This window comes from Acaromyces ingoldii (assembly GCF_003144295.1).
Source record: "Acaromyces ingoldii strain MCA 4198 unplaced genomic scaffold FA10scaffold_2, whole genome shotgun sequence".
Taxonomy (NCBI): domain Eukaryota; kingdom Fungi; phylum Basidiomycota; class Exobasidiomycetes; order Exobasidiales; family Cryptobasidiaceae; genus Acaromyces; species Acaromyces ingoldii.
The window spans coordinates 2172792-2199263 of record NW_020290248.1 but is presented as its reverse complement, the minus strand read 5'-3'; the positions used below and the strand labels follow the sequence as shown (position 1 = coordinate 2199263).

At 57.2% G+C, this 26472-nt stretch overlaps 9 protein-coding genes across 9 annotated transcripts; 4 read left to right on the top strand and 5 right to left on the bottom strand.

The window, feature by feature from the left end:
* The first annotated feature begins 22 nt into the window (after positions 1-22).
* FA10DRAFT_250209 (YIF1-domain-containing protein) lies at positions 23-1614 on the top strand. Its single transcript, XM_025519556.1, has 4 exons — positions 23-91; positions 157-973; positions 1038-1348; positions 1418-1614. The coding sequence occupies exons 1-4, from the start codon at positions 56-58 to the stop codon at positions 1574-1576; spliced, it is 1323 nt and encodes a 440-aa protein (XP_025379144.1). The 5' UTR covers positions 23-55; the 3' UTR covers positions 1577-1614.
* FA10DRAFT_265761 (DUF1783-domain-containing protein) lies at positions 1590-2361 on the bottom strand. The gene is made up of 2 exons (XM_025521200.1): positions 1889-2361; positions 1590-1805 (listed from the first exon to the last, which is right to left on the bottom strand). Exons 1-2 carry the CDS (start codon positions 2343-2345, stop codon positions 1651-1653), a joined length of 612 nt encoding a protein of 203 aa, XP_025379143.1. The 5' UTR covers positions 2346-2361; the 3' UTR covers positions 1590-1650.
* A 125-nt stretch (positions 2362-2486) lies between these two features.
* Positions 2487-5260, top strand: FA10DRAFT_300504 (TBC-domain-containing protein). Its single transcript, XM_025524857.1, has 7 exons — positions 2487-2918; positions 2986-3287; positions 3347-3393; positions 3454-3877; positions 3939-4490; positions 4547-5010; positions 5075-5260. The coding sequence occupies exons 1-7, from the start codon at positions 2553-2555 to the stop codon at positions 5149-5151; spliced, it is 2232 nt and encodes a 743-aa protein (XP_025379142.1). The 5' UTR covers positions 2487-2552; the 3' UTR covers positions 5152-5260.
* Positions 5261-5309: 49 nt separating this feature from the next.
* On the bottom strand, positions 5310-9110 carry FA10DRAFT_274661 (putative AMS1-alpha-mannosidase; the record flags this gene model as incomplete). The annotated part of the gene is made up of 6 exons (XM_025523224.1): positions 5310-6065; positions 6139-7632; positions 7701-8215; positions 8282-8590; positions 8657-8747; positions 8830-9110. 6 exons carry the CDS (start codon positions 9108-9110, stop codon positions 5390-5392), a joined length of 3366 nt encoding a protein of 1121 aa, XP_025379141.1. The 3' UTR covers positions 5310-5389.
* A 144-nt stretch (positions 9111-9254) lies between these two features.
* Positions 9255-12125, bottom strand: FA10DRAFT_278623 (S-adenosyl-L-methionine-dependent methyltransferase). Its single transcript, XM_025523471.1, has 2 exons — positions 11968-12125; positions 9255-11907 (listed from the first exon to the last, which is right to left on the bottom strand). Exons 1-2 carry the CDS (start codon positions 12102-12104, stop codon positions 9351-9353), a joined length of 2694 nt encoding a protein of 897 aa, XP_025379140.1. The 5' UTR covers positions 12105-12125; the 3' UTR covers positions 9255-9350.
* Positions 12126-12416: 291 nt separating this feature from the next.
* FA10DRAFT_259221 (thaumatin-like protein) lies at positions 12417-13413 on the bottom strand (the record flags this gene model as incomplete). The annotated part of the gene is made up of 5 exons (XM_025519953.1): positions 12417-12472; positions 12544-12608; positions 12669-12717; positions 12773-12896; positions 12967-13413. 5 exons carry the CDS (start codon positions 13411-13413, stop codon positions 12417-12419), a joined length of 741 nt encoding a protein of 246 aa, XP_025379139.1.
* A 3303-nt stretch (positions 13414-16716) lies between these two features.
* Positions 16717-20318, bottom strand: FA10DRAFT_265757 (hypothetical protein). The gene is made up of 2 exons (XM_025521199.1): positions 20203-20318; positions 16717-20046 (listed from the first exon to the last, which is right to left on the bottom strand). The coding sequence occupies exon 2, from the start codon at positions 20039-20041 to the stop codon at positions 16814-16816; it is 3228 nt and encodes a 1075-aa protein (XP_025379138.1). The 5' UTR covers positions 20042-20046; positions 20203-20318; the 3' UTR covers positions 16717-16813.
* Positions 20319-22144: 1826 nt separating this feature from the next.
* On the top strand, positions 22145-23996 carry FA10DRAFT_271419 (cytochrome P450; the record flags this gene model as incomplete). The annotated part of the gene is made up of 4 exons (XM_025523099.1): positions 22145-22199; positions 22232-22757; positions 22833-23203; positions 23260-23996. 4 exons carry the CDS (start codon positions 22145-22147, stop codon positions 23994-23996), a joined length of 1689 nt encoding a protein of 562 aa, XP_025379137.1.
* Positions 23997-25204: 1208 nt separating this feature from the next.
* Positions 25205-26188, top strand: FA10DRAFT_271418 (hypothetical protein; the record flags this gene model as incomplete). The annotated part of the gene is made up of 2 exons (XM_025523098.1): positions 25205-26050; positions 26141-26188. The coding sequence occupies 2 exons, from the start codon at positions 25205-25207 to the stop codon at positions 26186-26188; spliced, it is 894 nt and encodes a 297-aa protein (XP_025379136.1).
* Between the last annotated feature and the right edge of the window lie 284 nt (positions 26189-26472).

Here is a 26472-nt window from a genome sequence, read left to right as displayed (position 1 = left end):
CGTACCGACCTTCTGAACAGCCATCGTTGCCGTCCAGACTGCGTAGGGTAGGACAATGTACCAGCAAAATTACGGCTCGAGTCGGTCACCAGTGAGTTGCAGCGACGGGAAATCGATGGCGATGCTTCTAATCTAACACTGACTTGATGTGAACAGCCACCCCTGCAGCACCCCAAGCCGACACATCCTCCGTTCCAGGTGCCCGATCCGCCTGTTACGCCCAACCAGCACGGCGATGTAGGCATCGAGACTTCGCCTGCTGACCCGCACCTCTCCTCGGCCCGTGCCAGAGGGGCGGCTTCCTCGTCCGTGGTAGGCGATAGCGGGTATGCGCGCTACTCTTCGCCTCCCCTGCAGAGCAACAACAACTACCCCAACAGCTTCGGCGGCGCCATGCAGGACCCGTACGCCTCTGGTGCTGGCGGATATGCGAGTGGCAATATGGGTTCACAACAGCAACAGCAACAGCAACAGCAACAGCAATCATCAGGTGGTCAGGGTGGATTTGGAGCAGGTTTTCCCAACTTTGGTGGATTTGGGCTGGGGCAAGGCGGCCAGCCAGTGTTCAACGACCACACCGCCCAGATGGGCGTTCACTTTGGACGGCAGATGGCCCAGGTCGGTGGGGAGTACGTGGAAAAAAACTTCAACCGGATCCTGCCCCTGGCGGTGCTCAAGCACTACTTCAATGTCTCCAACTCGTACGTGCTTCACAAGCTCCGCCTCGTCCTCTTTCCCTGGCGGCACCGGCCATGGTCACGAGCCTTGCGGCATGGGTCAGGCCCCGCCGTCGGTGGAGTGCCCCCAGCTTCGCTCAGCATGCGTGGTGGGCCAGGGTCATCAGGCGGCGCGCAAGAGAATGGGCCTGCGTACGGCTCCTCGGCCTCGTCTGGACCCAGCGGTTCTTCCAAGATGACAGAAGGGTACGCAGCGCCGAGAGAAGATGTCAACAGTCCTGACCTCTACATCCCTGGTGAGTTCTGCACTTTTTTCGCTCGTTAGGCAAGGGCCAAGAGCGCTGAGTTGTCTTTTGAAAGTCATGGCTCTCGTCACCTATGTCCTCCTCGTGTCGGTGATCCGAGGCTTGGAATCGCGCTTCCACCCCGAGGTCTTTGGCCTCATCCTCAGCCGGGCGCTGGGCATCGTCTTTTTCGAGTTTGCCGCCGTCAAGCTGGGCTGCTACCTCCTCAACATCCAGGGCGACCACACTATGGTCGATCTTCTGGCCTACTCTGGCTACAAATTTGTTGGCGCCATCGTCACACTCCTCGTTGGCCTCTTGCGCTTTGGCAGATTCGTGTACTGGAGCGCCTTTTTCTATACTTGCGCAGCCAACGCCTTTTTCCTGGTGAGTCCTCTCTTTCTCTGCGATGGAAGAGACATGACAAAGTAGCTGATGCATTTCTCCCTCACACAGCTACGGTCCCTCCGATACGTCGTTCTCCCCGACCCATCGTCACCCTCGAGCGTCACCATCACCCACGCCCAAAGATCACGGCGCATTCAGTTCTTGTTCAGCATCGCCGTGGCCCAGACGCTGTTTGGCTGGTTCCTCATCATTGGCATCTGGAATTAGGCCGTTTGATGAAGGAGAGAGAGAGATGATTGTTGCTTTCATTGGAAACAAGACAGATAATACAAATTGTTCTTCTATGTCACCGAGACGTCGCGCTGGGAACCGTGCTGGATGGGATCGAGAAGGGAGATGGTGTCGTTTGTGGAGTCGAGCACGACGAGGAAGCGGAGCGTCTCAAACGACGTCGCCTGGTCCCTCCTGATCGAAGTAAAGTAGGCTGTGCCTGAGTCTGTTGGGTTCCGAAAAGCTTCAGAGATGAGAAGGGGAGGGGAGGAAAAGAAGGCCAGGCCGAGCTAGGGCCCACCAACGCACCTTTCTGCCCCTTGAGCCTGAACTTGATGTCGACTCTGCCCTGCATCATGTTGATGTTTCCCCGGATCCACGGATCGCCCATCAGGTATGTGCTCCGTTCCAGCTGAACCCCAGTGCCCATGAGCCGCTCGATGTCGTCGTCCTGCCGAATCCGATCGAGGATGTTCTTGACGACCGACGACGAGAGCCGCTCCTTGTTGGTGGCATGCAGCGTGAACGCAGACCATGTGCCCAAGGTCAGGAGGAGTGAGAGGACAATGGCGGGCCGGTAGAAGGAGCGTACGACGGGAAGCGGCGGCCGTGTCCGCGCAAAAGGGCGCGATGGTGGCGGGGAGGTTTGGGGCCGCACTCTCGGTGCAGAGGTCGACGCCGAGCGTCTCCCTGCCGATACCGCCTGCGCTCTTCCGCGGGGCAAGCTGGGCAGACGGGGGCCCAGGCCGATACGGAGTGTCGACATGCTGGTGATCATCGCTGCAGACAGAAAATTGACTTCTTGGTCAACGACGTCGAGGTGCAGCAAGAGGCAAAGCTTCGCGGGCGCACGTGGCAAATTTTAAAGGGTGGTCTAACCGCGCCGCTTCGTTCAATGCGGTCCAGGATCTAATCTCCTCGTAGTGAGAACAACGCCGCCCCCAAAGCCTTGATCGCTGGCCAGACGAAGACCATGTCGACGATCGCTCACTCGCTGCGCGACTACCGCGAGCCGACACGGACGCAAGCGGTGATCCACTCCTTTGGGCTACCTTCGACGGAGGAGCCGCAGGACGACATTCCCGCCGTGCTCTCGCTGTCCAACCCCGTGCCAGCCAATGCGGGCGCTGCCGAGGCGGTCGACAGCGCCGAGCAAGAAGACCAGGTCTATGCGGGACGACTGATCCTGACGAACGCATTCCTCTGCTTCAGCAGCTTGGACAGGAGAAGCTGCCGGTTGACGCTGCCCCTGTACTGCGTCAGGAGAGTCGAAAGGCTCAATGCACAGAGGACCGGCGTCTTTGCCTTGGCCGTCGTTGTCTGGCATGGCATGAAGGTCGTGAGTTCTGCAGCATGGTACACTGAGGGAGCTTTCGTGTGTCCTGACGAGTGAATTCTCTCCACAGATCATTCAGCTCAACGCGCTTCGACCGCAGTGCGAGACATTCTGCGCCCAGCTTAGGGACAATCTCCGCGCCCAGCTCGGCAGCATGAAGACGCTCAAGAGCTTCGTGGCCGGCTGTTACAGCGAGGTGGCTCTGCAAGAGCTGGCAAGTGAAAAGGGCAAGGAGAAGACTGCGGCTGTAGAGGACGCCGGCAACACGGAGGAGAAGGCGGGCGAGGGCGCAGAGGCTGTCACCCCAACTCCTCCGCCGCCATACCATGCAGGGCTGGGGGCACGCTTCAAGTTTCCAGGCGATCCGAGAAAGTGAGTGTGCGAGGTTGCTTCGGGAGAAGAAGTGTCGGACTGACGAGACTTTGGTGCAGATTGCGAGAGAAGTCAAAGATGAAGCTTTGGAGAGACTACCTTCGAAGTCAGTATGCTTTGTCCCTTTCATCTGTGTGCCCGGAGACTGATGGCTCTCTTTTGGCAGTTCATGGCCGCAACCTCACGCTCGTGAGATATCCTCAATTCCTCCGGCTCGTCCAAGTTGGGCTGCCCAACCGGCTTCGCGGCGAGATCTGGGAGTTGACGTCGGGCAGCATCTACATGCGTTTCGCGCACCAAGGCGAGTACGAGGCGCTCCTCAAGTCCAACGAGGGAAAGACGAGCACATCGACAGAAGAAATCGAGAAGGATTTGAATCGGTCACTGCCGGAATACGCCGGCTACCAAGACCCGCAGGGCATCGAGACACTGAGAAGGGTCTTGACCGCCTACAGCTGGAAAAATCCCGAGCTGGGCTACTGCCAGGCCATGAATATCGTCGTGGCGGCTATCCTCATCTACACGTCGGAGGAGCAATGCTTTTGGCTCCTCGACATGCTCTGTGATCGTCTGCTGCCAGGGTACTATACGTGAGTCTGCTCCCAGCACTTCGAATGCGTCTGTTAAACCTGACGTGTTACTTTCCCATAGGCAATCCATGTCAGGCACCATTCTCGACCAGAAAGTCTTCGAGCATCTGGTTCAGAGGTCGCTGCCGATGATCCACGACCATTTCGTGCAGACCGACATTCAGCTCTCGGTCGCCTCGTTGCCCTGGTTCCTGTCGCTCTACATCAACTCAATGCCCATGGTCTTCGCTTTCCGGATCGTCGACTGCTTCATGGCCATGGGCCCCAAGGTCCTCTTCCAGGTCGGACTCGCCATCCTCAAGATCAATGGCGAGGAGCTTCTTTCCGGCCGCATCACCGACGATGGCGCATTCATCAATATGATCAAGAACTACTTCAGGACACTGGGCGACTCTGCCCACCCTGAGAGCAAGAACCCCAGGCACCGACAGATTACAAATTTCCAGGAGCTTCTCGTTGTCGCTTTCCGAGAGTTTGGCGTCGTCACTGACGAGACGATCGCGAGCGAGAGGAGGAGATTCAGGCAGGAGATTGTCGAGGAGATTGAGCTCTTTGCAAAGAGGAGCGCCGTCAGGAATCTCAAGGACCTCGGGCGCTTCTCAAAGGAGCAAGCGTGAGTCATTTGCACGATTGAGTCCAGCCCCGCTCGGTGCTGACAATGGAGTACAGAGGCCTCATTTATGATCAGATGGTGGAGGCCATCTATCGGACCCGGCACGCGCCTGCCATTGCCTCGGACGAGAGCGGCAAGGCTACGACGCCGACAACGACGCAAGATTACAAGGAGATGCGCATCGATCTGCCGACATTTCGCTACTTTCTTGCCGAGGTGGCTACTTGGGCGCGCGACGAATTCGTCATCTCGAACGGCTTCCAGGAGAGGATTGAGCGCAAGATCCCCGACTCGAGGACGAACAACAATGACGACATTATTCCCAGGTTGTTCCAGCGGTGGGATCGCGAAAAGCGTGGTTCCTTGAGCTTGCAGGACATTGTGACGGGCCTCGACGAGATCATGTTTGCGCGGGACGACGTGCTGGCGAGCATCGAGTGGTTCTTCAAGCTGCATTCCAACGGACGCGACTCATTGACAAAGGACGAGGTCCTGCGATTGAGCGAGTCGTTGCTCTTCAGTGAGTGCCTCTCTTCTTCCAGTCAAAGCTTGACTTGCTGACAGTCGTTCTCGCCTCGCTACAGTGTTCCGAAACGAGAACAGCGATGGCCATCTCGGCGCAGTCTCGCAGCTTATTAGTGCATCGTTTCAGAACTCCTAGTAGAGATTAGAAGGATGGACCAATCACAAGATTCTTTAGCACCACGGATCCAATGACATCTGTGCACATCACCTTTAGACGTGTGACCCCAAGAGGAGCTTGCACTGATTTGAACAAAGGCAATAGGTCTGGTCATCTCAAGAAAGAACGCATGAAGTAATAGGTGACTTGATGATCATTGAGACGTTGTCTGTGAAGTTAATTGAAGTGGGCAGAGAAAAGGAGAGCAAGGCGTTGTTTACAGGACCAGCTTGACCGTGACAATCTGGAAGGGACGCAAGTCAAGGATGATCTTGCCACCCTTGACGTCGACATTGTCATCGACTTCGTCCTCGAGGAGATTGCACAGTTTGGCCTGCTTGATGTTGAGCGAAGAGCAGGAGAGTACAGCTTTGGCGTGATTGCCGAGCGACTCGTAGAGCCTGCACACAACCGTCTTTCGTCCGCTGGCCTTCTTGCCATGGTACTCAAAGTCCTCTTCGCCACGCTTGACGGTATCGAGGATGACTGAGCCGCCGGGATTGTCGAGACGCACTGGCATGGCAGCGGGAGCAGCTGCTGAGGTGCAGATTGGAGCTCCCTCTACGAGCCTGCTGCCCGAACCAAAGATGTCGCAGACGTAATCATTCGGCAGTGCCACCGTGAGGGGAGCATTAAAGATGCGTCCTGCATGGACCACGTCAGAGTGCTCGAGGGACGAAAGATGGGGATAGATGCCAAGGCGGAAGCGGTGCTTGCCCTCGTCCTGATGAGCGTCTGGATAGGTGCCAGCCTTTAGAAGCGAGATACGCATGAGGCCGCCCTCGACGCTGTAGCCGTACTTGGAGTCGGTCAGAAGGGCCAAGCCCATCGAGGGTTCCGACAAGTCGGCGAATTTGTGGCCGCACACCTCGAACTTGGCCGCTTCCCAGGAGCTGTAAAGGAAGGATCACTCGGTCAGGACTTGGGCAACGAGAAGCAGATCAGTAGGAGAGGGAAGCTGCTCACGTGTTTCTAGACGTTGGACGTTTGGTGATGCCGAACTGCGTCTCATACGAGGCCAAGTCGGCTCGGAGCACTGTAGGTACGTCGAAGCGAAGGAAGCGGTGCTTCTCCTCCCAGTCGATCTTGACATCAAGGTTGATGAAGGAACGAGCGTCGCGCGCCTTTGCATTGGTAGCAGTGGCAGGAAGCGCGTCGAGGGATATCTCGACGCGGACGCTGCTCTTGCCGAAATTGGCCTGGAGCTCCAAAGCGGCTCGCCAGGGTCCTGCCTGGGCAATGCGGACCGTCTCAAAGGCAATCTCTTCCTCTGTCTGCAGGGAGTAGATCTCAGTCTCCCACGCATCGAACTGCGGAGGATAGTCTTCGCAGATCGACAGGCCGGCGGTTCGTCCGTGTGGAAGGAGCTCCTTCCAGACCTTGTCCTGGGTGAGGAGCTGCAGGCTCGAGATGCGACCCTTGTCAACCTTGAACATGACACCACCGTTGCTCATGGTGAAGGATTGATTCGCGTGCTCCGTCACCGACACAGCCTCGAGGTTGCGCATGATCGATGTGGGCGCTGGGCTCAGCGTGGCGAGACCACAAGCATCTGCATCCTCCATGAGCACCAGCGTCGATGCACCGTCCGATGACTTCTGGATGCCGGCATCGAGTCGCTCAGGCACCCAGACGAGCTCGCGCCTGGGAATGTTGAGCGGATTGACAATGGCGAGGTTGGATTGCTTCTTGTCGAGCGCCGACAGCGCCTTCTCGAGGAGGGAAGCGCCGCGCTTGGCAACGCTCGCATAGATCTTCTCGGCGTCGTCATAGACGAGGCGAATCGAGGAGCCAGGCAAGACGTCGTGGAACTGGCAGAGCAGAATGGACTCCCAGAGCGAGTCAATGTCCTCCTTGGGATAGCTGTAGGACTTGGCTTCCACGATGCTTGCCAGCGTAGCGGTCCACTCGAGCTGCGACATAGCAATCTCAAGCTTGCGGTTCCAGCGCTTGATGCTTCCGTGGCTCGTGTAGACACCTCGGTGGAACTCGAGGTATACCTCGCCAGTCCATGTGGGGAGGCGTTCGCCATTGTCGGTAATCTTGCGCACATTGTCAAAGAACTCGGCGGCGGTCTTGCCCGAGTGCACCTTTGGCATTTCCGTGTATCCATTGTTGTACACTGCCCTGGCCCGACGCAGCGCTTCGAGATTGGGAGCCGAGGGGCCGCCTCCACCATCTCCCCAGCCAAAGAGATGGAGAGCCGTGGGCTGGACGCCGAGGTTCTTGTTGTTCCTCACGCCACGAAGAATGTCGTTGACGCCATTCTGGCTGTCGTAGTTGTCGACCGGCGTCATATGCGTGATGATCTGCGTGCCGTCGAGGCCAGTCCACATCATGGTGTTGTGTGGGAATCTGTTCATGTTGGACCAACTGAGCTTCTGGGTGAAGAAGTAGTCGGTGCCTGCACCACGAGCAATGGCGGGAATCTGAGAATTGTAGCCGAACGTGTCGGGCAGCCTTTTGGGAAGAATGAATTTATCAGTATGGCAAGTCGTACGATGATCGAAGGGGCAAAGGAAACGCACCAAAAGACGTTGGATCGCTTGCCGAAGCGCGATTCAAAGTAGCGCTGGCCGTGTACAAACTGCCGGACAAAGGCCTCGCCGCTGGGCAGGTTGGCATCATTCTCAACCCAAGTGGCGCCAATGGGGACAAAGGTGCCCTTCTTGACGGCCTCCTGCACCTTGACAAAGAGCTTGGGGTAAAACGTCTCGAGCCACTTGTACTGCTGGGCGGTGCTGGCTGTGAATTTGAATTCCGGATACTTTTCCATCAGGCTCAGCTGAGTGGACCAGGACCGGGCGACCTTCTGCTGCGTGGCAGTAAATGGCCAGAGCCAGGCGCTGTCGATGTGTGTGTGGCCGATGCTCCAGAGCGCAAAGTCATCGCGGTCGCGGCGATTACCCTCGTCGTAGATCTTGGCTCCCTTGTCAGCCCATCCCTTTCCCAGGATCTCTTCGGCCAGCTTGCGGCATTCCTTGATCGTCGACAGGTCCGACTTTCGAAACGTGTCTTGGATCCTGTTGGCCACCCACAAGGCCTGTATGATTTCGCAACGTGCCGTCAGCAACAGCAGCGACACACAATCCCATTCATCCTTACTCGCCTTGTTCTGGAGTGGACCATCCCTGGGCATCTCATTGACGCAGCCTTGGAGAAGCTGAAAGTCCCAGAGGAGATGCCAGGCTTCGGGGCGCTTGACGACAATGTCCGCGGACCTCAGTTCAAAGTAGCGATCGGGGTCGGGGTCTCCCTCTTGGCGGTTCTCGACGCCAAAGAGGCCATTGCAGGTGACTTCGGCGTACAGAAGCACGCCCTTGCGCATCGACTTGGGCAAGGGAAAGTCGACACGGCGCTTGTCAAAGCCACCGGTGATGCCCTGGAGCGACAGGCCGTGCTCGTCGAAGATCATGGCCTGGCGTGGGGGAGAGCGCAGCTTTGTGAGTGGAGGGGCGCCGGCCACGGAGCTGAGACGACTCACCTCGCAGCTTGGATCGAATTCCAGCTCGACCCATTCCTTGTCGCGCCATTCCTTTGGCAAGTTGATGTGCAGCTTCAGCCAGTGGTTGGACCTGTGTGTGAGAAGCAGGGTAAAGACCACTTTTAGAAGAGAACAGGCAACAAGGCAAATGGGGTAGGTTGCAATGTACTCACCAGCTGGGGCCAAAAGTCTGACCCTTTTCTGCCTTTCTGTAGTCTTGCTTCTTGGCCTCGTCGAAGCTGGGCTTGGTGCCCGCTGGCGGGTCCCATCGCTCGAGACGAATGACATCCTTGTGGTCCGTCTTGCCCTCAAAGAGGACCGAGGAGAGGTTCCAGTTGGAGTACTGCCCTCCGATAAACTCACCCAGGCGACGCTCTTCGACACCGCGGATCGAAGGGCGTCGCACGGCGTGGCGAGCTTCCGTAGAGAGCAGGGGGTAAGCTGGCGGTGCCATGGTGGTGTGTAGAAGCGCCAGCGGGTGCGCGGTGGAGCTCCCGAACGGACCTCGAGCGACGTGGAATAAGGCTATGCACGGGCCCCCGCGCGCACGCGCGCCCCGCCTCATCAATGGTTCTGTCACGCACACACACAGAATCTCGTCTTAAGTCATGCACGAACGCATAGTCTAATTGCCCAATAGGAAGGAACCCCTTGATTATCGATAAATTTTTGTTTCATCAGGAAAGAGTAGAGATCAGCCCTCGTTCTCGAGCCTCTGTAGCTCCTCTTCGTCCAGAACGAGCTGCTGTTCTTTTTCCCTCTGGGCCCTCTTCTCTGCGCTTGCCTTCATCTGAGCCTGCTGGTTCTTGTTGACGGCAAATTGACGATCGCCTGTCGGGTTCGACAGGTCGGCGCCAAAGACTCGGAATGAGAGTGCACTCTTCTCTTGCTTGTCCAACATGAGGTTGACACTGGCTGCTGCGCGCCAAATGGGCACGGTGACGAGGCTGTCGAGCGTCTTTGTCTCACCGTCGAACGGGCTCGTCCATGTCCCTGGCATGACGTCCACGAGATGGCTGCCCATTCGCAAGTCCTTTTTCACGAGACTGAAAAAGCTGTCGGGCTTGTCGTCTTCCTCTGGCAGGCTCTCGAGGGTGGGGTAGTGGTGCGTAGCGAGATAGGCCAGGTCAGACATCTGGGCCTTCAGGATGTTGCTGGGCGCCATCAGCGGACGCAGGGCCAGGATGGCATCAGAGAGAATGCGCCACTTGCACTGTAGCTTCGGATCCCTGCCTCCTTCTTGTCTGCCAAACGCCTTGGTGCCCGCATTGATCAAGCGCATCTTGATGGGGTTTGCCGTTGGATGTGCACCCTTGCCTGGACCCCCTCCCGAGATCAATGCACGGATCGAGTTGCTTGTCAGGTAGACAGACCGCAGAGGTTGACCATCCTTGTTGCGCACCAGCAAGTTCCGGGGGTTGAACTTGTCGGTAAAGTGGAAGAAGTCAACGATTGAGTGGACCTGAGGATTCCTCTGCGAGACGTGGACAAGAGGGTCCTCGCGATAGGGCATCCCTCCAGAGTTGACGCCGTTGTCGTGGTTGCCCAATCGAGCCTTCTGTCGGTCCACCGCATGGTTGTCGGGTTTGACGTTGGTGTCTGGCCCGTCGGGGACCTCGTTCTCTGAATGCTCGCCCTCGGGCTTTTCCTCTGCCTCGTCCTCCTGCCCCATCTCCTCTGCTTGCGCCTCTGTCTCTACCTCTGCAGTTTCGCCATCCTGCTTGACCTTCTTCGCCGGAGCCTCGTCTTCCTCGGCTTCACCGTCGGGGCTGAGCGGTCGCTTCGCAGTGGACTCTGCCTCCTGCGCCTCTTGCGCCTCCCTCTCCGCATCCAACATGTCGAGGGCCCTCAACATGCCCACAGCCATGCCCTCGTTCTCCTCGGCATCGCCAGACGCTTTCTTCTCCAAGACGGTCACGAAGAAGCCTCCAGTGTTCTGGTCCTGCGGGACGATGCGCATGCAGTGCCGAATGCCGAGTTCCTCCTCGTCGCCCTGCGGCCACATTGTCTTGGACGTGCGCTCGGCCAGCGAGGGGTCGAGCTCTTGCAGACGCTGCCAAGACGAGACGTAGGGTACTTGGGGCAGCGTCGCTCTGTATGCGGCGCTTCCCGGCTCTGGCGCCGCTGCCTCCTCTTCTTCCGCCGCCGCCTCGCCATTCTCTGCGCCTTCGACCTCTACCTTCTTCCCTTTTGAGGAAGAAGAGGATGCATCGACGAATCGCCCACCTTCGAAGAGGTGCTTTCCCTTTCCCGGGCAGACTTTCCACGTCGCCAGGCCCCGTCTCCGCTTGAGGTCGGGCATGACGTCAGACTGATCGACAATGTGCACCGAGCCGGCGCACTCGCGCAGCGCGGCAGCCACCACCGCCTCGTTCTCGATCGGGTTGAGGCTGCACGTCGAGTACACCAGTCGACCGCCGGGGCGGAGCGAGTGCAGACCGCGCATGAGGATGCGCAGCTGCAGGTTATGCAGGTTCGACGCCGTGTTGGGGTGCCACTCCTTCCAGATCAGCAGGTTCTTTCGCAGTGTCCCGTCGCCCGAGCAGGGCACGTCGGCCAGGATCCTGTCGTAGCGCATCGTCCTTTCCTCGACCGCTGCCTCGGCTGCCTCGCTCTTCCACGAAACCTTGACCGAGGGCCAGTTGGACGCGTCGCAATTGGCCACGCAGAGGTTTGGTGAGGGAAGTCTCGAGGACTGGTGGACGAGCATGTGCGCCCGCTTGGCGTCAGAGTCGTTGGCGACGACAAAGCCCGGAGGGCACGGGTCAAAGGACTCTGGAGACGTCGTGAGGGGGCTGTGGAGAGCCTCGATGAGCTGTGCCGTCTTTGATCCTGGAGCAGCGCACATGTCGAGAACGATGTGGTGCTGCTGGACGTCGAGGAAGAGGGGCGGGATCATCGAGACTGTCTCCTGGCGCGAGATGTTGCCGACCTCGGTCTCGTGGACGAGGAAGTGCTGAAACTTCTTAAACTGCTCCGTCTTCCGCAAGACATTCTTGCGGACATCGATCTGCCAGCCAAGTCCCTCGGGATACCAGGGAAGCACCTTGGGGGCCGGAATCGTCTCTCCTTCATACTGGACGCCGGTCAAGAAGGGGAGGTAGGTCTCGTGCATCTGCCTGAGGAGGACCGACGTCGTCGACTTGCCCGAGGTGATGCGAAAGGACGTGGGCAGCGGATCCCTAAGCGTCTGTATGAAAGCGCCCCACTCTTCTGGCTCCACGATGCCCTGGTCGATGTAGTATGCCTCGCTGGTAATACGGGGCTTCAGCAAGGTGAGGGCATAGAGAGGACGCTGCTTCTCGACTCACAACTTCTTGTTGGTCTGGTCAAGCCCGCTCTGGATCCAGTTCTCATCTCTTGGCCGTGGTTCGCGCCGTCCAGCTCCCCTGCCTCTTCCGCGACCACGACCAGCACCTCTTCCTCCTCCTCTTCCTCCTCTGGCCATGTTGTATGTGTGCTGTACTAGACCGCTGCGAAGTGAATGAAGTCGGAGGAAGAATTGAGGGCCAAAGAAATTTTAAAAAAGAAAAAATTTAGTCACTGTCTCCCCTGGACTGACGGACACCGATTGCCACGTGCGCGGTATGACTTCTCCTTCTCAGCCCTCCTTCCACCCTGGTCCTACCGTGACGAACGGGCGAAGAAAAAGAGATAAAAGGTGAAAGGCATCATTTTTTGAATTGAGGAAGGGACCAGATGGATGAGAAGGGGTCTGACATTCTTGTCTCCGAAGAGCAAGTCGTATGGAGAGTTATCTTTAGGGGCAGAACGTGATCGTGTAGTCGCGCGAGCCCGACGAGCAGGTCCAGAGAGCTGTGGAACGGCGATTGCGTGAGTGCATGTTATAAATACTAGGGGAAGAGGCGGTCGAAACGGCCACTCACCCGTGCCGCTGCTCTCGTCGTAGGCGTAGGCGTAGCTGTTGGGGCAGTGGCTCTTGAAGTAGTTGCTGAAGTGGGTTGGAGCAATCAGTACGAGAAGAGAAGATGTTCATGTCATGGGTACTCACTACGACGGGATGTTCGAAGAGGGGCACGTAGCCGGGGTGTTGTGGGCACCTTTTGAAGGATATTAGAAAAGAGCAACTAGAGTGTAAAGATGGAAGACACCCACCAGCACAGCAGTAGTCATCGCGACCAGTAGCCAGGCAGCTCGACTTGCAGCCGACGACGGCGCCACCAGCGTCCTTAAGCTGAAGGTCGCCGGGGCACTGGCTGTTGAGGTCGAAGGGGCAGTTCTGGTCGAGGAGAGAGATGTTGAGAATGAGAGGCGAGCAAAGGAAAAGATATAGGAAGCTTCATACTCACAGCCGTGGGGCAACCGTTGGCCGTGATGGAGATGGGGAGGTTGGAGCCGTCGACGAGGCTCGAGTCGTAGTTGTCGACGTTCGAGGCCAGCGTGAACTCGGCAAGGGTCACGGGGGGAATACCGGGCTGGGTGCAGTGGAGACCACCGATGCAGCTACCGGTAGCGCACGACTGGACGTCCTGCTTGGAGAAGTCGCACTCAGTGCGGGCCCAGAACCTTCCGGCCGTCCACGCGTCAGGGACCGGGATCTGGCTCGTTCCCTGCGAGGCCAGCTCCCAGCCTCCCTGAGCAGCGTCACCACCAGGCACGCCATTGGCTGTGTTCCCCGTGTAAACCGCAGGCCAAATAGTAAACGGGCAATTGTTGTGGATGGTGAAGGTGCGGGCGAGGGCCTGGCTCGAGAAGAGCGCGGCGGCGAGGACAGCAAAAGACGGGGTGAAGTGCATGGTGCTAGGTGCGTGGAAGGGAGACAGAGAGAATCTGATGGGGGGATGATGATGGTGACGGAGCGCCCTTCTTATGTGTCTCGAGAAGGCCCCACATTCGTCCAAGCTGCCCTCGGCACGGGCTGCCTTCATCCTGCACCTGCGAGAAGAGCTGCTGAGCTGCGTAGCTTTTCGCTAGAAGCGCGCACCGGCGCCGCTACTGACAAAGAATGGTGAAGGGGTGCCAGCTCCATTGGTCGTCTGCATTGAAGCTTTACTCGGGCCGCTTGCAACAAACGTTCCTGGCGAGGTACGAACAAAGGGGGGGAGTGACGAAATGGTTTTTTGAATTTACGTCCTGAGGCGCTGCACCGACAACAACGGAGGCTCTTAGTTCCTGGCGACTCTGTAAGCAAGTTACTTCCGAAATGGCAAACGGGAAAATTGGGCGTCAATAGGCCATGTGCCTCACTCTCTTTCGCAGGCATGCGACCCTGTCATTGCCATGACGACCGTAGCGCGGATAAAAGCACAAGAGACGGTGTCCAAGGAAGAAGATTACCCTTCGGAGACCTCGCCGCTTTTGCAGACCCTCTCTAGCTCATCTGTGCAGCATCAAAGTACCCACACGTCTATCTCTATGCGACCTTCTAGAACGTCGTACGATGAGTGTGGGCCTCGCCGGCGTCACAGCCTTAGCGCAATTTTTCGGCTCTCTATATTAAAGGCCAGGAACTGACGATACGCTAGCGACTCCCACTCCAAGTTGGCCGTTCCTAGAGATTTCGCACTAATTTACGGTTTCGAAGAAGCCCAGAAACGGCCAACAACTTCCGAAGAAGACGCTCGTTGACCCTCTGAGCTGCCCTCCGGACGACGGACCTAAGATGCGCGGATCCAAGGCCGGTCGGTGGCCCACCAAGGCTTTTTTCCGGTTTGACAGCACACTATTTGTTTTAAAGGACCTCTACTTATGACGACTGCATCCTTATAGAAGGCTGAGCCTACTTTTGTTTTGCCAGGTGGGGCATTGCAGCGCCGAATCCCTGACAGCAAGTCAGTCAGCTTGAAGATGGAGGAGGGCTCGGATTGGACTCACTTGTGGAAGATGCCCGCCAGAAGGTTCACGTCGATTGTGTCATTGTGCTCGTGCTTGATGTCCACGATGTTTGTGAAGGTCATCCAGCCGTTTTCGAGGTCGTGCAGCCAGTCTTTGGAGGCTATGTTCTGACGGATGAGCTCTGAGTTCTTCCCAGCCTTGAAGACCGATGAAGCAGGTCACAAAGTCCTTCACACTCGTCGAAGGGAGGTGGGTTTCGGGCTTCAGTTGGCCGTTGACCTTTTGTCTGGCGAAGTCATGATAGGATCGCACGGGCGATCATCAAAAGTACGCGACATAGAAGCTCGCCACGACGACCTGCATCGAACTGGATGTCCTCCATCACTTCCATTAGAATCTTGAGGTTCTTGGTGAAGCGGAACTGCCGTTCCTTCGCATCTTTAGAGAGTTCTTCATCGAAAAGGGCACCAGCAGCAGCGATCGCAAGAATGGGCGCTCTGCTCGAGGAAGTTACGACAGACTGCTTTGTAGAGTTCAGTTTATCGATCCTGCGCATATGGCTTTCGACCCCTTTCCTAGCGAGTGCTTGGCATCGTTCCGTGCAGTTTCGAAGGTCAAACGAGAGCAACGCGGAGAATACGACGATCGCTTGATCGATTGCGATGTCCGTCTGGGAGTCACCCTTTAGAAGCTTGAACTTGGCCTGTTTCAATAGAGCTCCTTCCTGGTGCCACGTCTTCCAGAGGGAGCGGCCATAGTATCTCAAACATGCGATGCGCAACACATCACCGGCTTCGAAAGGGAGACCGGTGCTTGGTGGACAGACAGGGGAGGAAGACGGTTCCTGTCGATGCAATAAATCGTGCGATGAGCTGCTTGTGCCCTGCGAGAGTGGCACAGACGAGCCGCTTGGCGAAGGAGGGTCATCGCAATGTTGGGCGCTGCCAGATGCTGCCGCCTCGGCTTCGTCAAATCGCCATTGTTGAACAGCAGATTTGTACCTGAAACCCCTATTGGGCTCGGCAGGATATGCCGCTTGATTGGATGACCGCAAATTGACGACCGTACTTTTCTGCTTTTCGTAGGCAGCTTCGTGCAAGAATAGGTACCTCAGAAGGGCCTCCGAAGCCTTCCCCTCGAAGCGACCCTCGGCAGATGGGATAGCGGGGTCATCTGCAAGCGATTCGTTGTTTGCGTCTTCATCAGAGCAGGTTCGGATAACAAACTTGAGAAGTGTTGCTCACCCTCGGATACCCATGGCTGCAGTCGCAGTCGTAAGCTTGACCTGGCCATGGTTGCCAGGTACTTCTGGTCATTATCCACGGTCCTGGCTGACTGATGAAGTTTCGACCCTGAGTCGTGAATATGTCTGTGACGAGTTGTTTCGTCGACGTCCATGACAGAGGGTGAGGGGATTGGGATGAAGGATATGGGGATCGGGATGGAGGTCGATGGAGGTCGATGGAGGTCGATGGAGGTCGATGGAGGTCGATGGAGGTCGAGATTATGTAGAGGGAGGTGATGTAGATGGAGGGGATCTAGATGGAGGTGTCGAGAACGAGGGGATGGAGATGGAGAACCTACGTGGTGGTGAGGAGAAGAGCCCGTCTTCGTCGCTGTCTGCTCTTTATATAACCCTCTTACGCATCAAGCTACGACAATTGATGCCACTCTGCTTTGTCACTGTCGCTGACAGCACAGCGCTATTCACACAGCGGAGACTGTCCAGCCGGGCTTATCTCGATGCACGGGCAATACTGTGCCGTCCAGTTTAGATCTCGGCACCATCACCATCAATAGCAGGCTTCCGTCTTGTACTGTCTTCTGCAGCGCCCAGTAAGATCACGTCAAAGGTGGGCTGAATATTCCTCTGTCTCATCTGAGCAAGATAAGAGGGGTGCGCGACACACCTCTTGTTCCCTATTCGATCGTACGAGAAGAGAAGAGATTGGCTATGTCTCGCGGAGCGGAGTGCGGGCTTGTTCGAGTGCGACCTCCCCGAGCACCGGCCGAGGGCTGAGGAGGCCTGCCGTCCAACGTGCCGATGGGGGCTTGGCAAAGGATATCACGGACAGGAACGGCAATCTTGACAGACGGGCAGGGGATCCAGCGGCCAAGCCCGATCGTCTGTAGGTCATTACTATCATCGCAGATGGCGCAAAGATCGCGTCCAGTCATGCTCGCGGGCGGCAATAGAACGCGGCGCAGTCAAGCGTCAACAATAGAGAATTTGAGAAATGAGTATTAATATTCAGGCTGAAATGAAAAAAGGAAACTGAAACTAGTGCCAAAGAAAGAAAAAAGCCATCTCTATCTGACATCGTCTCCCAGGATCGTGACGAGAACAGCATGTTCGCTCCCTTAGAGCTCCTCATCGGTGAACACCTCCTCACCGCGCTTCCGCCGTGCGATACGGTCCTTCTTCGCCTTCCTGGCCTCTGCAGAAGTGAGCTTCTTCTTCTTCTCAGTCTTGGCAATCTTGTTGCCCATCGCGTCGAACTGGTCCTCCTCGTCGTCAGCCTTGGTGTCGATCTTGGTCTTGCCCTCCTTGCCAATGCTGTCCTCGGTCCAGTTGGCACCCGAGGCCTCGAGATGACCGTTGCTCATCTTCCAGCGCTCCTGCGCGGCGCTCTCCGAGAACTCGAGCGAGTGCGTGATGAAGCAGACACCGCCCTGGAAGTCCTTGAGCGAGGCAATGAGAGCGGCAAGCGACTCTCGGTCCAGGAAGTTGGTGGGCTCGTCGAGGATGATGATGTGCGGCCTTCGCCATGTGGCAGCAGCCAGCACGACCTTGACCTTCTGACCACCCGAAAGACCGGCCATGTGCGAGTGCGAAGTGAACTCGGGGTCGAGACCGAGCTGGGCAAAGTGCTGCTCAATCTCCTTCTTGACCAGGGGCCGGTTCATGCCGAGCTCCTGGGCAACGCGCGAGTCGACCTGCATGACCTTCTTCTCGAAACCACGGCTGATGAGGTCGTCACGCGACAGCCACTGGTTGTCGGCAGAAGAGTAATTCTTAAAGCTGACCTCGTACTGGAACGAGTTCTTGAGCTTCTTTCGCCCGACAATCTCGTCGATGAGGCGCTTGACACCCTCGACAATGACCACCTCTCCGTTCTTCATCTTCTCCTCGTCCTCCTTGGTGAGCTGGCGCGAGCCCTTCATCATCTCCTCGAGGTCCTCGCCGGTCTGGTACCGCCACAGCATGTACTCGAGCGGCGTCTTGTCGAGGTGCTGGTCAATGTGGTGGAACGCGTGCTGGGCAACGTAGCCAATGACCAGGTTGGGGTGCTTCCACACCTCACCCGAGTTGGGCTCGGTGTCACCGACAAGGAGCTTGACGAGCGTCGACTTGCCCGAGCCGTTGGGGCCGAGGACAGCGACACGGGACGAGAGCGAGAGCTGCATGGTGATGCCCTTGAGCTGAGGCTCGGGCGTGTTGGGGTATTGGAACATGACGTTTCGCATCTTGGCCAGCGACTTTTCCTTGGTCTTGACACCATCCAGGAGCGGGGGGTCGGGGAGCTTGAAGGAGTAGTCCTCGCCCGAGTTGAGCTCAGAGTAGCTCTTTGCCTCGGGGACGCGCTTGACAAAGGCGTCGAGGTTACCCGGATACCTCTTGATCTTGAAGCGGTTGAGGTGGAGGATGTCAGTGCAGGTGTCGTTGAGGAACTTGGAGTCGTGCGAGACGATGATCGACGTGGCCGTGGTGAGGCCAGTGAGGTAGTCGGTGATCCACTTGATGTTGACAACGTCAAGGTGGTTCGTCGGCTCGTCGAGGAGGAGAATGTCGGCCTTGAACAGGACGGCACGGGCCAGGGCCAGCTTCATCTTCCAGCCACCCGAGAGCGCAGCAATCGGCGAGCTCTGCTTGTGGGCGTCGAAGCCCATCTCGAGGAGGGTGCTAGCAGCCTCTTCCTTGGTGACGTTGAGGCGCTTGTCGGCAATGATGAAATCAAGGATAGAGATGTCTCCCTCGGAACCGTCGAGGTCGTGCTCGACGTACCAAGTTCGGACCTCGTCGGGCGAGGGGAAGCCCTCGACCTGGCCGTTTTGGATGGCACGCATCAGCGTAGACTTGCCCGAACCGTTTCGGCCGCAGAGACCGTATCGGTGGCCGCGCTTGAGGCGCAGGGTGGCCGTGTTGAGGAGAATCTTGGCACCGTAGGCAAGCGAGAACTGGCAGTTGCACAGGTCCTCGCCTTCCTCCTCGTCCTCAAACACCTCGGCCTCCTCACCAGTGCTCTTGGCAAGAGCCAGGAGGAGCTGCGAGATGACGCTCTTGACCTTGGCCTGCTCAGCACCCTTGAGGAGCGAAACATAGGGAACAAGGGTCGAGTCCCACTCGGTGCCCTCAAAGTCGCGCGCATTGGAGAGGTTGGTAACGAGCTGAGCGATGTAGGCAACGTGGGTCGATGGGCCCGAAAGGCCCTCCTTCTGGAGAGCCTCGGTGACCTTGGCAAGCGTCTGCTTGAAGTCGACGTCCTCGAGGGGCTTGACGACGGAGCCGTCACCCTCGACCTGACCGACTTCCCTGAGGGTCTTGATCGCCTTCTGGATGACGCCACGAGCCTCTGGGTCGGCCATGGTGCTCTCCATCTTGATGAGACCGGGGAGGAGCTTGGGAATGAACGGCCGGACCGTCCGCTCGTTGTCGACGAGCTTCGACATGTTGTCGATGATAACGGCAACCTTGCGCTTGATGGGCGTGGGCCTCTCCGAGATACCTCGCTGGAGCAGGGGCGACATGAGAGCCAATGTAGGCGAGTCGACCTCGGACACGAAGGTGGTGGCACCGAGCAAGTTGACGGTCTTTTGCACCTCCTCGACGGGGTGAATGAGCGAGTTGATGAGAGCAGGGATGAAGCGCTCAATGTCCTTGTTGCTGATGAGGTTGCACAGCTTCTTGAGCGCAGCGCGCGAAGCCTTCTGGACATCGGTCTTTGTGTCCCAGATGACCTCAGCCATGACGGGAATGATGTCAGGCATGGCGGCGGCCATGCGGTCCGGCGCAGCAACGACGAGCTCTTCGAGAGTGGCGACGCAGCCGGTCTTGACCTGCCACTTGCCGGCAGTCTTGGCCTGGTGGAGGAGCACCTTGAGAACCTGGGGGACTGCCCAGTTGCTCATGACCTGGACAAAGTTGCGCAGGGCGTCCTGCGCAGCCTGGCGAACGTTCTTCTCCTTGTCACCCATCGTCTCGACGAGGGCGTTGAGCACAGTCTCAAAGATGAAAGGCTCAACCTCGTGGCCGACGCCCTGCTCGCAGAGCGACGAGATGAGGGCGCAGGCACCCTCGCGGGCGGCGGCGTTCTTCTTGTCGCCGAGGCCCTTGGAGATGATGTCCTCGATGCCGAGGTCGAAAAGGCTCTGAGTGCCCTCGATCTTGACGAGGTTCACCAGCTCCTGGACGGCATCCTTGTCAGCCGACGAGAGGAGGCGGGCAGCCTCAAGCTTGACCTCCTTCTCCGAGACGGTGTTCTCGGTGTTGGCAGCAGCGGCGGCGTCCGAGTTCTTGAGGCCCTTGGCATTTGCGGGCACACTTGCAGGAACGCCAGCAGCGGAAACTCCGGTAGCAGCGGGAGCCATTTTTGCTGTTGTGATAAAAGAAGAGGACAGCGGTCAGCAAATGGTACATGGTCTCACGATGGGCGGTCCAACGCCACAGAGCGAGACCATCGACTTGACTCATCACGTCGACAGGCCGGCTCGCAGCCAAGGACACGCACATGTCATGTGTTTACACTCACACAGTGAGTTGTTGGTGATACAAGTCGTCTAGTTGAAGCAGTCGAAAGTCGTCACAAAAGTGAGAGTGACGACGGGAGGATCGTCTATGTGGCGAGGGATTCGCCTCTATGCGAGATGCTCCAAAAGGGTAGGAGCTCTAGGAAAAATGCGCCCTTTTTCGAGAGACCAAGGTAGCTTATGGTCGTTAGAAGGGATAGGGAGGGTGGTGGTGGTGGCGAGAGAAAGTTTGTTCGATTTGGCAATGCTTTCTTATAAACGAGGACGGGGACAGACGACGATGAGGGCGAGGGCGAGGGCGAAAGTTTTCAGAACGAGAAAATTTTTTAGGGCTTGACCGGTAATGCTGCCGCGAGCTTGAAAAAAAAATTTTGAGCTTTCGATTTCCAAGCGAGGGCTGCTCTAATTTGTTGTTCTCCATCCCTTTTAAAAACTGAAACTTTTGGGCTTCCTGACAAGTCTAAACAAAAAGTCACGGTCGCGGCGCCGTTCGGGCTATGTCCTCGAGCGCCCGCACGATTTGTACAACGTCAGCTCGATGCCCAGATCTGAGCTTCAATGTTTCCTTGCATCCCAGAGACTTCCCCGCAATGTTGTCTTTGCTCCGTCAACATTAATCAAGTCTAGATGAATATCATGATCTGTGTAGCAGAGCAGGGGGCTGTCGCGTCGGTGGCAAAAGAAGGAACGTGGACGCGTCGTCAGTAGTGTAGTAGTAGCGCGCGTCTCCTGGATCAGACGACCCCTGAAGCACCGGCACGACTACACGGATCTGGTCGGGTCGTTAGACCAGGACAGGCACTCTTTGCAACCTGATAAACATTCAAGACAATCTAGCTTGTCTGGGTCCAGCCCCTCTCCGTCCCAGCAAGTTTGGACCGGGAATGGGTAAACGATTGAAAGACTGTTCGCAAAAGTTCGAACTTTCGCCCAGACGAGTACTGTTATGCCGTCTTTCCCCATGCCTGAGTCCTGTCATCAGCCTTGCCACTCCCCGGATTCCAGCCTCCTTTTCCGATTGAAATCCCAATCGGGCCGACGAAACCCATTAATGAGTCGTTTCGAACTTCCTTTGCGGGGCTCCAGAAACCGGTCTCCCCTCTTCTCTCCTTCCCGGGTGGCAAATTGAATGATGTCGTCACGTGCCGCGTCGGTCATCGTGACAGAAGATTGTTCTTTGATTCCAATCTACTCGGCGCAGTCTGGGGACTGCACCGCGGAGATGACATACAGTCGAAGCTCAGCTGCTCGGATAGAACAACAGCCTGCTTTTTGGCGCACTGGACTGCCTCAAGGTCATATTTGTGCCACGTGCCTGACGATGTGAGAGAACAAAGGCGACACAGTGCTGTAGCCTCATCGGCGTCAGGCTCAGACGTCATCTACGGAGACACCCAGTCTTCTTGCCAGCGGTGAGCTGCCGAAGGCGCAGCCGTCATCGCACAGGTTTGTCACCATGCGCAGCAGTGCTGAAGCAGCCCAGCGAACGCTCATCCTCCGAATATCGTCGCGGCGCCGAGCTCAGTCGACGTGCGTGCCACGTGTCGTTTGCTCGGGACCACCGAAAAGCAGCCGCTTATTACGTCGCTGGTCTTCTTTGTAATTTCTTCGCAAGGCGCCGAATAAGAATTGGTAATCGGATGATTATCCATGGCTATCGAGGAGATCCTTTCCTTGTCGGCTCATAAATAGACGGCATGCTTCCCCCTTTCCAGCCTCTTGCATTTAGGTGCAACGACCCGTTTCTCGCATAACTCTTTCTCGTCTTCCTCGGCAACATGGAACTGCCTATTGCAGGCATTACGGCGTGGTGGAGGAACGTGCCACTCTACTACGCCATCCCCGCCCTAGCTCTCGCTCCGCCGGTTCTTCTTGTTACCGTTTTGGTCACTTACGTTTCGATTGTGATCCCGTTGCGCCTATTCAAGGAATATGTCCTTCACAATGCCACGTACCGCAACGTCCCAGCCCCGCGCCATGCTAGCCGCTGGTTCCCATTGTGAGCCGAGCATCTTGGCCTTTGCTGACCAGCTGAACGTCGGGCTGACCTGTGTGCATCCAGCTTTGGCGACTTGAACCTCATTCGGGAGATGCCGCCCTTCGACGCGCACCTCAAGTGGATCCAGGAACTCGGCTCCAAGGTAATTACGTACCGAGGCATGTTTTACGCCGAGCGCATCTATCTGGCCGACGCACGAGCCATGAACCACGTCCTGGGCCCTGCCAACAGCTACTCGTACCCCAAGCCCGACAACACGCGTCGGTTCCTCTCCGAACTCCTCGGCCATGGCGTCCTCGTCAGCGAAGGGGACGAGCACAAGCGCCAGCGAAAGATCTTGCAGCCTGCCTTCAACGTGTCTGCCATTCGAGGCCTGACACCCACGTTTTTCAAGCACGCCAACAAGCTCGTCGATCGGCTGGGCGAATTCGTTGACAAGACGGAGGGGCCAGCCGAAGAGCCGTTTATCCCCGGCCAGAGCGCCATGTCGGCAAAAGTGTCACAAAAGGGCAAGCCCGTTTTTGACATTTCACACTGGACCTCCAAGACGACGCTCGAGTGAGTCGAGGCGCCCATTGGCAGCCCACCGGTCTGGAAGCCTTGTCACGCGTACTCATCCACTTTTCTTGACAGCATCATCGGCGAAACGGGCTTTGACCACGACTTCAAGACAATCAACTCGGGCGAAGGCGAGGGCGACGACGAGCTTGCGCAGGCGTTCAACACGCTCATGAGGCAGACTGGCAACCTGAACATTTGGCAGATTATCCAGTTCGGCCTCCAGTCGATTCCGGGCTTCTGGTGGCTCCGCATGCTTCCTACTCGCCGACGCAGGCTCATCCTTGACACCTATAAGATTCTCGAGAAAAAGTCCAATGAGCTCGTCGATGCCAAGCGCGCCGAAATTGCCGCAGACATGAAGGGCGCGATGCAACAGGACTCTAAGGCCTACCTTGAGGACATGGGCAAGGGCAAAGACATCCTCTATCTCATGATGAGGGCCAGTGAGTTCTTGTACTCCTACATCTTCCCTCGACATTGTCGCTGACCTCGCCACTAGACATGGCCACTGACATATCGCCATCGGAGAGGCTGGCCGACGACCAGCTCGTCGGACAAATTACCACCTTTATCTTTGCCGGACACGAGACAACGAGCACCCTGACGCAGTGGGCCCTACACGTTCTCTCGCTTTCAGAGAACAAGCACATCCAGGATAAGCTCCGTGCCGAGCTCGAGGAGAACTTTGCCGGACGCGACGAGATCCCCTACGACTCACTGATGGCCATTCCTTACCTCGACAACTTTACCAAGGAACTCATGCGGCGGCACTCGCCTGTCGGCTCGACCACGCGCGAGGCGCAAAAGGACGATGTGATTCCACTCTCCAAGCCTTACCCGACAAGGGACGGCAAGGGCACGTTCAACAGCGTCGTGGTGAAGAAGGGATCCGAGGTCATGATTCCCATCCAGGTCCTCAATCGCAGCGAGGACGTCTGGGGCCCCACCGCTCACGACTTCAATCCCGATAGATGGGATGATATTCCCGCCACGGCAAAGGAGAGCGGTCTGCCCTCGCACATGCTCACCTTCATCGCCGGTCCTCGGAGCTGCATCGGCAACCGTTTCTCCATTGCCGAGTTCAAGGTCCTCATCTCTGCACTCGTGCGCGCCTTCCGCATAGAGGCCGTCGAGGGCTGGGAGATTGAGCCCAAGCAGGGCATCGTCGTCCGCACTCGAATCGTCGGTCAAGAAGACCTCGGCCTGCAGATGCCATTGCGCTTTTCCAGGATCTGATCGCTTTTCATCACATCACATAACTACTACACTACCACTGCTGTATATTTCACGATTGTCGTCGCTCGGACCACCTGCACGGACCTCTTGCTTTCAATTCATTTTTCCCGTAGCCTAAATTTTGCCACACCCAACTAGTGCGGCCCAACAGCCGCGTCTGTCTCCCCTGCCCGTTATGGTGTCCTGTGGCGATGGTGGAGTTCCACGATGCGGGGCCCTTGGGAATCGGAGCCTTTCCTTGCTCAGGTAGAAACTGCGCTGTTTGTGGCGGCTCGAATTCGTCTCTGCCTCCGCGCTCGCAGCATGGAGTTGAAAGTGATGCAATATTTGTCCCCTCCGTTGAAAGCCCTTCCCCTTCTCGACAAATAGATCTCTGGAACGATGGAAGAAGATGGAACTCTTGACTAGGCCTTTTCTTTTCTTCTCATACAACAGGCAGGGCGAGGTTGCGCACGGAAGTTCGAAATTTGCCTGCGCTCGCCTCGCTTGCTGCTTCGCGCAAGATGAGGAGCGCAACGCGCTTTAGATAGGGCAGGCATGCCTGCAGCAGCACCTTTTTTCGAAACTTTTAAACTTTCATTCACGCATGTCAGGCTTGCGAATTTTTGGCCCTGGCCTCCATTTTCACGTTCACTATCACCGGTACCTGTAGAGCCTACCCTCCTCGCACGGCATCATATATAAAAGTGATCAAGGGGGTGTTTCCTCCCGGATCGTTCATCACCTGCGATCATCGCTCTTTCTCCCATTCTCCATTTCCTCCTCCCACCCTCACTCTTGTCCAAAAGAAAATAATAGGTGAGTCAAGAGATCGCGGATCGTTATCGGCATAATTCTGTTGGGTGGCTGCATTAGCGTGGCGATATCTATCTTCACTGGTTCAAGCCCTCTCTTCCGCGCGGATCGTGGCTTCAGGGTCAATTCACCGCCCCCTTCGACTCTTCTGTCGAACGGGAAGGGGAAGTGTACCAAGAGGGGACGGGGGCCCGTGCTACAAACTTTACAGCTCTGGAACACTGAGGGCGGGCCCTCGCACACGGGATTGAGGCGGGGGGAGTTTCCCCATTCTGTCGGCGGGGAAACTATGCGCGCATTGGGCCCTTCCGGACTGGAACGTGATTCGATATACACTGGACTCCGGTACTGACTTCGTATCTTTGCTATCTCTCTACCTTCCCACACCTTTTCGCTCTTTCGACCGCAAAGACATGGCTGCCACTGCACCTGCCAACACTGGCGCTTCGACGTCCAAGTCGCCCGCTCCCTACGGCGAGGCTTTCAACCGCATCACGTCGGTCCCTCTCGTCTCTCAGACGCTCAACCTGGCGCACCAGACGCTCGAGTCTCACTCGCTCCTCGCTCAGCCTTACCACTTTGGCGGCAACGTCGTCTCGTCGTCCCTCAAGGCTGCCGAGCCTGTCACGACGCGCATTCAGCCCCAGCTGGCGCTCCTCGACGACTACGCCGTCAAGAGCCTGAACTTCGCCGAGTCCAAGTGGTCTTACCCCTTCCACGCCACCACCGATGACGTCTACAAGAACGCGCGCGCCCCCGCCGACCAGGCCATTGCTCTGCTCCACGCCTACTACGACGCCGTTCAGAAGACCTACGCCGAGCGGGTCGTCAACCCGGCAAAGGGCCTCTACGACGCGCGAGTGGCACCCGTGTACAACCAGGCCAACACGCAGTTCCAGGAGTTGACCAAGCAGAACCAGTACCTGCAGCGCGCCACGGAGATTGTCTCAAACCTGCAGACGAACCTCGCCAAGACCATCGACTCGATCTCGTCGCGAGGCAAGGCCGACGGTGAGCAGGCTGTCCAGAAGGCTCAGGGCCTCTCCAATGCCATCTTTGCCGAGCTCGAGCGTGTTCGTGGCTACGCTACGGCGCTCCCCGCGGAGTCCCGCAAGCGCGTCGAGCCGGTTCTCCAGACGTTCAACGAGACGTTCGACAAGCTCAACAAGGAGGCCCGTGACACCTCGGTGCCTGCCTTTGAGCGCTTCCGCAAGGTTCTTTCCTTCGTCCGCGAGCAGAGTCTGCCTGCCCTGCAGAAGGTGAGCTCGGAGATCCACGAAGTGAGATTGAACTTGCGTCAGTCTCCTTGTCATCGCTCGGTCTTGCTGACATCCTCATCTCCACACTAGGCCATTGTCAACCCGCCCAGCAGCACCCCTACGCCGGCTGCTAAGTAAATGCTGGAGCTTGACCCTTTCGCCTCGGCGACATACCCCCACCGCTCGCTCCAACGAGACGACGCCGTCGCGAATCTCGTTTCCTTGACTCTTATCACTTCGTCCCCTTCCCAAGACAACACCAAAATTGTCATTCCGAGATTAGTACGCCCCGCTGTCTACTGTAGTGACTCTCTGTTTGTTGTCTCTTCTCTTTGACGAAATCTACTTGTCACATTCTCCGCTGCCTGTCACTGCCTGTCACTGCCTACCACTGCCTACCACTGCCTACCACTGCCTACCAC

Bases quoted from the DNA above. Each gene is read 5' to 3' on its own strand.
- FA10DRAFT_265761 (XM_025521200.1), bottom strand. From the start codon at position 2,345: ATGTCGACACTCCGTATCGGCCTGGGCCCCCGTCTGCCCAGCTTGCCC. The intron at 1,806-1,888 runs GTGCGTTGGTGG...GGAACCCAACAG, and splicing joins CAGGCTCAAGGGGCAGAAAG to ACTCAGGCACAGCCTACTTT.
- FA10DRAFT_265757 (XM_025521199.1), bottom strand. From the start codon at position 20,041: ATGGCTCCCGCTGCTACCGGAGTTTCCGCTGCTGGCGTTCCTGCAAGT.
- FA10DRAFT_278623 (XM_025523471.1), bottom strand. From the start codon at position 12,104: ATGGCCAGAGGAGGAAGAGGAGGAGGAAGAGGTGCTGGTCGTGGTCGC. The intron at 11,908-11,967 runs GTGAGTCGAGAA...CCGTATTACCAG, and splicing joins GACCAGACCAACAAGAAGTT to CGAGGCATACTACATCGACC.
- FA10DRAFT_300504 (XM_025524857.1), top strand. From the start codon at position 2,553: ATGTCGACGATCGCTCACTCGCTGCGCGACTACCGCGAGCCGACACGG. The intron at 2,919-2,985 runs GTGAGTTCTGCA...TTCTCTCCACAG, and splicing joins TCTGGCATGGCATGAAGGTC to ATCATTCAGCTCAACGCGCT. The intron at 5,011-5,074 runs GTGAGTGCCTCT...GCCTCGCTACAG, and splicing joins GAGCGAGTCGTTGCTCTTCA to TGTTCCGAAACGAGAACAGC.
- FA10DRAFT_250209 (XM_025519556.1), top strand. From the start codon at position 56: ATGTACCAGCAAAATTACGGCTCGAGTCGGTCACCA. The intron at 974-1,037 runs GTGAGTTCTGCA...GTCTTTTGAAAG, and splicing joins TCCTGACCTCTACATCCCTG to TCATGGCTCTCGTCACCTAT. The intron at 1,349-1,417 runs GTGAGTCCTCTC...TCCCTCACACAG, and splicing joins CAGCCAACGCCTTTTTCCTG to CTACGGTCCCTCCGATACGT.